The 6,757-nt window shown below is 43.6% G+C and overlaps 1 protein-coding gene across 1 annotated transcript; it reads right to left on the bottom strand.

Moving 5' to 3' along the window:
* Positions 1 to 4,196: 4,196 nt before the first annotated feature.
* LOC308528252 (tubulin alpha-1C chain-like) lies at positions 4,197 to 5,657 on the bottom strand (the record flags this gene model as incomplete). Its single annotated transcript, XM_081103815.1, has 1 exon — positions 4,197 to 5,657. One exon carries the CDS (start codon positions 5,655 to 5,657, stop codon positions 4,308 to 4,310), a length of 1,350 nt encoding a protein of 449 aa, XP_080959941.1. The 3' UTR covers positions 4,197 to 4,307.
* Positions 5,658 to 6,757: the final 1,100 nt, after the last annotated feature.

The raw sequence follows: 6,757 nt of genomic DNA, 5'->3' as shown, positions 1-6,757 counted from the left end.
CACACCTGGGGTTGCCTAGCGACACACCTGGGGTTGCCTAGCGACACAGCTGGGGTTGCCTAGCGACACAGCTGGGGGGGGGGGGGACGCTCCCATTGGAAAACCAGCATGGCGTCCTCTTACACATTACTCACTCTGGGACTCGGAGGAAGCAGGAAATACCGCAGGACCACCTTTGCTTCCGTGCCTGTTGAGTCAAGACTGACGTTCTTGCAAGAGGGCTTCTTGGGATGCTTAACGTTTTGTCCACGGTAGTAGCTAGGTATAGATAGTTCAAGGCAAGCGAAGGAGTCCTTGTGCAGGAACACACTGAGCCTTTGAGGTGGACCTTAGAAATGAGCAAACAAAACCCCAGAAAAGAAGCAAGGCTTAGGGGCTTCTAAATACACCTTGTTGGAGGCAAGTATGATACCAAGGAGTTAGATTATAATGGAGAGTCATGTCAAGCATTTTATGCCTAACTTGAAGTTACGAAGGCAGATAGGCACTGAGAAAGGGAAATAAAGAAGTAAAATCCGCCTGGCCGGTGTGACTCAGTGGTTGAGCGTCCACCTATGACCCAGGTCACGGGTGGATTCCCAGTCAGGGTATATGCCTGGGTTGTGGGCTCCATCTCCAGTATGGGGTGTGCAGCCGATCAATGCTTCTCTCTCATCATTGATGTTTCTCTCTCTCTCTCCCTTCCTCTCTGAAATCAATAAAAGTATATATTTTTTTTAAAGAAGTAAAACCCATTGTGACTTCTCTGGATCCCTTGTGTCAGCATGCAGGGCCAATAACTGGCCGATAATTAAGAGCAGTTCTTCATTTGTTAATGACTTCATTACCGGACTGTGAATTCCTTAGGAACAGAGTCTGAGTTTTATTTGTCCCTGTATCTCTAGCGTTTGGCACATAGTAGGTCTGTAGGAAACTTCTTTAGAACTGAGCAATGCCAAATTAGAAAAATTCCTAGATTATGGGAAAATAAAAGAATTTGGCAAAATTGCAACATGGAAGATGATCATTTTCAGACAAAATGTTCCAACCCCTGTGGGAAAGCAGGTAGTGGGTTTGTTGCTGTTACGGTGCTCTCCTGAGGCGGGCTAACACCTGCCAGCACATCTGTTTGTGCCCCAGCCTGGGTGGGTTGACTGTTTTAACTTTGCTTGTAAAAGTCAAGAATATGTCCTCAGCCTTCAGGAACACGGATGGCTTCACTGACCCAATTTTAGTGATACTTGTGTTTTGAATATATATATATTTTTAAATCTTGTATGTTTATTCATCTACATTCTAGCTGGTTCTCTCCCTGAGTATAAATAGTGAAATCAGGGTCATTGGCCCAAATATAAGGTATGTTAACGTTTGCTCCAAAGACCACAGAATGACTGGGTAGGAAGACAAGGTTCTGTTTCTCCCTTTTACTGGTTGACCAGCTTTGGGCAACTCACTTATTTCTTGGGGCACATCACTCAAACCCCTTCAAGTCTGCTGTTATATGTTCTACTATCACCCCGGACTTCATCATCTTAATGTTTATCACCACTGCTTTTACGTCACCATTTAATTATTTGTTTATTATCTGTTTTGTCTATTATGATAAAACCTCTACTGAGACATACTGTGCTTGCCTTTATCATTGCTCTCCCTACCACCTAGCACAATGCCCGGAATTTCGTTGGCACTAATCCATTTCGTGTTCACTTTTGCATGAGGTGTGTAGTATGGGTCAAATGAATTTCCTTTTCATGAGAATATCCTGTTGTTTCTGCACTAATTATAAATGGGATGAGCCTTTCTGCATGGAATTGCCTGTGTGCTTTTGTCAAAAAATCAGTCACATATGTGCAGGTCTATTTCTGTTCTCTCCATTGACATATATGCCTATCTCTTCACCAACACCATGCTGTCTTGATTACTGTAGATTTATAGTAAATCTTAAAATTAGGTAGGATAAGTCCCCCAACTTTATTCTTTATCAAAATTGTTTGGCTATTTAAGCTCCCTTATCTTAGCAAAACATTAGCTTGTTGATATCTACAAAAATCTTACTGAGATTTTGATTGAAATTGTGTTAAATCTATAGATCAGTTTGGGGGAAACTTATCTTAACAATTGCAAGTCATCCAATCAATCTACATTATGTATCTCTGTATTTATTTTCATTTTCTGTTATTCCTTTCACTATTGTTTTGTAGTTTTCAGGATAAAGATCCAGAATATATTTTGTTAGCCATAGACCTAAATTTTTATGTTTTTTTCTACTATTGTAAATGGAACTCTTTTAAAATTTTGATTTTCAATTGTTCATTGCTGGTATACAGATATTGATCTTTTATATTAAACTTTTATCCTTAAACTTTGTTAAACTAAAAACAAAAACAAAACTTTGTTAAACTCACTTATTACTTCTAGTGGCTTTTGGGGGTAGATTTCTTGAGATTTTGCTATGTTGACAATTAGGTCATCTACGAATAGAGATGGTTTTAGTTCTTCCTTTCCAATTTGCATGTTTTTTATACTTATTTCTTGTCTGTGGTGAGAGTGGACATCCTTGGAATGGTCCTGATCTCAGGGAGATGGCACTCATTCTTTTACCATTGTGCATGGCGTCCCTTGGACATTTTTTGGAGACATCCTTTATCAAGTTAAGGAATACCCCTTCTGTTCCTAATCCGTTGAGAATTTTTACCACGAATGAAAAGCATTTGTCAAATGTTTTCTCCATATTTATTAAGGTGATGATAAGCATTTTATTTTTTTAGTCTGTTCATGTGGTGAATTACACTGATTGATTACATTGATTGATTTTCAAATGTTGAATCAGTCTTCCTTTCCCATAACAAACCCTACTGAATCATGATGACTATCCCTTTCATTGCATTTTATCCTTTTAGCTGGATTCGATTTGCTAATATTTTGTTGAGCGTTTTGCATTTATGAGGGATCTTGGTCTATAGTTTACTTGTAATTTATCTGTCTGGCTTGGTGTCAGGGTAATACCGGCCTCATAAAGTGAGTCAAGAGGTATTGCCTTCTCTTCCATTTACTGGAAGATGCACTGGTCTTATTACTTCCCTAAATGTTTTGTAGAATTTGCTAGTGAAGACATCTGGGCCCAGAGGCTTTGTTTGCTTGTGTGTTCGTTGTTATTGTTTTAAAATTTTAACCATGAATTTTAAGAAATCCAATTGGACAATCTCTGCCTTTTCATTGGTGTGCTTAGATCAGTTGTATTTAATGTAATTATTGATTTGGTTTGACTTGGGCTACCCATTTACTGTTTGTTTTCTGTTTGTCCCCTGTCTGTATTGTCACCTGTTCCCCTTTTATGTCTTATTGTGGATTATTTGAAAAATGGTTAGGATTCCAGTTTCATTTACCAATTAGCTTTCCGGCTATATTCGTTGTGTGTGTGTTTTTTAGTGATTGCTCTTATGTGCATAAAAATCAGGTGCTTTTAAACAGTATGTAAGTGAGACCAAGCTCTATGTATCCTTCTGTAATTTGAGTCCTGTTTTGTTTTGTTTTGTTTTGAGGTTTATCTAAGTCCACATATGTAGCCATATTTCAGTTGCCTGTGCTCCATTATTCCACTATCTGAATAAACCAAAAGTTATGTATCCTTTCTCCTGTGTATAACCATTTAGATTGTTTCCATTTTTTCTCCATTACAAATGTTGTTGCAAACAAGCTATCTTGAACTTGTCTCCTGTGTCCTTGCGTGAGAGATCCTCCAGCAAACCATGGCTCGCGAGCCACATGCGGCTCTTTGGCCCCTTGAATGTGGCTCTTCCACAAAATACCATGTGCGGGTGCGCATGTACAGTGCGATTGAAACTTTGTGGCCCACGTGCAGAAGTCGGTATTTTGTGGAAGAGCCGGTATTTTGTGGAAGAGCCACACTCAAGGGGCCAAAGAGCCGCATGTGGCTCGCAAGCTGTGGTTTGCCGAGCCGCAGTTTGCCGACCACTGCATATGTGCCCGGGGGTGAAGTTGCTGGGAGTGGGCGTGAGTAGGGAATACGCCCTCCGCTTTGCTAGAGGTAGCTGACTGCTCTCCAGCGCAGGCAGTATCTCCAAAGTGAGGCACACGTCCCACCAGCTGGAGTGAGCTCTTGCCACTCCTTCTTGCTGACTACTTTTTATTTTTTGAGATCTAATGAACTAAAATGTAAAAAATGAATTTTATTTTATTTTTATTTTTATTTTTTTTGACATTCAAAATGAAAACAACTTTATTGCAAAGTTTAGGACACAATAGACTTCACAGAACAGAAATAAGACAATCCCAAGACACTGGAGTGTAACATCGCAGCTGACAGGTTAGTACTCCTCACCCTCATCCTCTCCCTCAATACTATCTGCTCCAACCTCCTCATAATCCTTCTCAAGGGCAGCCATGTCCTCACGGGCCTCAGAAAACTCTCCTTCCTCCATGCCCTCACCCACGTACCAGTGGACAAAGGCACGCTTGGCATACATCAGGTCAAACTTGTGGTCCAGGCGAGCCCAGGCCTCAGCAATAGCTGTGGTGTTGCTCAGCATGCACACAGCTCGCTGTACTTTGGCCAGGTCTCCACCAGGGACCACAGTGGGAGGCTGGTAGTTAATGCCAACTTTGAAGCCAGTGGGGCACCAGTCCACAAACTGGATGCTGTGCTTGGTCTTGATGGTGGCAATGGCAGCATTGACATCTTTGGGGACCACGTCACCACAGTACAACAGGCAGCAAGCCATGTATTTACCATGGCGAGGGTCACATTTCACCATCTGGTTGGCTGGCTCAAAGCACGCATTGGTGATTTCTGCTACAGTAAGCTGCTCATGGTAGGCTTTCTCAGCAGAGATGACAGGGGCATATGTGGCCAGAGGGAAGTGGATGCGGGGATAGGGCACCAGGTTGGTCTGGAATTCAGTCAGATCAACATTCAGGGCTCCATCAAACCTGAGGGATGCAGTGATGGAGGACACAATCTGGCTAATAAGGCGGTTAAGGTTAGTGTAGGTTGGGCGCTCAATATCGAGGTTTCTACGACAGATGTCATAGATGGCCTCGTTGTCAACCATGAAGGCACAGTCAGAGTGCTCCAGGGTGGTGTGGGTGGTGAGGATGGAGTTGTAGGGCTCAACCACAGCTGTGGAGACCTGGGGGGCCGGGTAAATGGAGAACTCCAGCTTGGACTTCTTGCCATAATCGACGGAGAGACGTTCCATCAGCAGGGAGGTGAACCCAGAACCAGTTCCCCCACCAAAGCTGTGGAAAACCAAGAAGCCCTGAAGGCCTGTGCACTGGTCAGCCAGTTTCTGAATTCGGTCCAGGACCAGGTCAATGATCTCCTTGCCAATGGTGTAGTGTCCACGGGCATAGTTATTGGCAGCATCTTCCTTGCCTGTGATCAGCTGCTCAGGGTGGAAGAGCTGGCGGTAGGTGCCATTTCGAACTTCATCAATGACTGTGGGTTCCAGGTCTACAAACACTGCCCTGGGCACATGCTTGCCAGCGCCCGTCTCACTGAAGAAGGTGTTGAAGGAGTCATCTCCCCCGCCAATGGTCTTGTCACTTGGCATCTGGCCATCGGGCTGGATGCCGTGTTCCAGGCAGTAGAGCTCCCAGCAGGCATTGCCGATCTGGACACCAGCCTGGCCAACATGGATGGAGATGCACTCACGCATAGCTGAGACTTGTAGGTCTCGGCGGGGCTGAAAAATGCGAGGGACCGGGAACAAGGACCTCCCACTGACAGATTACCAAGGAATCCGGGGGAGAAGTGAAAAAAATGAATTTTAAAATTAAAATGTTCTCCTGTGGTAAAATATAGATAACATAAAAACGACCACGTTAACCACTTTTAAGTGGGTAAAGTACAGTTCAGTGGCATTAAGTGCATTCATATTACTGTGCAATCATCACCACCATCCGTCTCCAGAACTTCATCTTTCCAGAATGAAACTGTCCCCGTTAAAACTGAACTCTCTGCTTCCCCGTCTCTGAGGCCCGGCGACCACCATTCTCCTTTCCGTCTCTGTGAATTTGGCTGCTCTCGGGACCTCCTATCAGTGAGTTCACCCTGTTTATCCTTTTGTAACCGGCTAAGTTCACGCAGCATGGTGTCTTCAGGCCCCATCCATATTGCAGCATGCGTCAGACTGTCCTTCCTTCTTAAAACTGAATAATATTTCCTTGGATGAGGAGACCAAATTTTGTTTTTTGCATTTGTGTGTCGATGGACATTTGGGTTGTGAATAATGTTGCTATACACATGGCTGTGCAAGTATCTCTCTGATGCTTCAATAAAAATGAATTGTAATTCGTGCTCTTTTCATACTAGCACATACTAGCTCTCTGGGAAGGTAGTCCCCTTGAGATGTACTCAGAAAAGAAAGATGGGCACCTGGATAGAAAGAGGTCCTATTTCACCCTCATCCAGGCATGGTTAGGTGTCTGGTGGGCAGGCTTCCCTATAATCATTCACAGGGAGGTTCTGAGATAGATCTCACTGAATGCCATGTCCTCCCAGCAACAGGAATTGTCCTAAGGACCATGCTCCCCAAGCCAGACCTGACCCTTTAGGGTTTTGTTCTTATTCACTGCTAGCAAAATAGTTGCCACTTGAGGTAGGAAGAGCTTTGTTCATCAAAGGAAGGTAGTCAAAGCATAGCACAGCCAAGTATTGACCTTTGACCTTGGCTGTTCAAGATTTGCAGGTGCTTAGCTGAGAGCCAGGGATGGTGGAGGGAGTGGATTTCCAAGGATGATGTGAGAATGGGGTGCT

The sequence above is a fragment of the Myotis nattereri genome, assembly GCF_964212035.1.
Source record: "Myotis nattereri genome assembly, chromosome: 12".
Classification (NCBI taxonomy): domain Eukaryota; kingdom Metazoa; phylum Chordata; class Mammalia; order Chiroptera; family Vespertilionidae; genus Myotis; species Myotis nattereri.
This window is presented reverse-complemented; position numbering and strand designations above follow the sequence as displayed.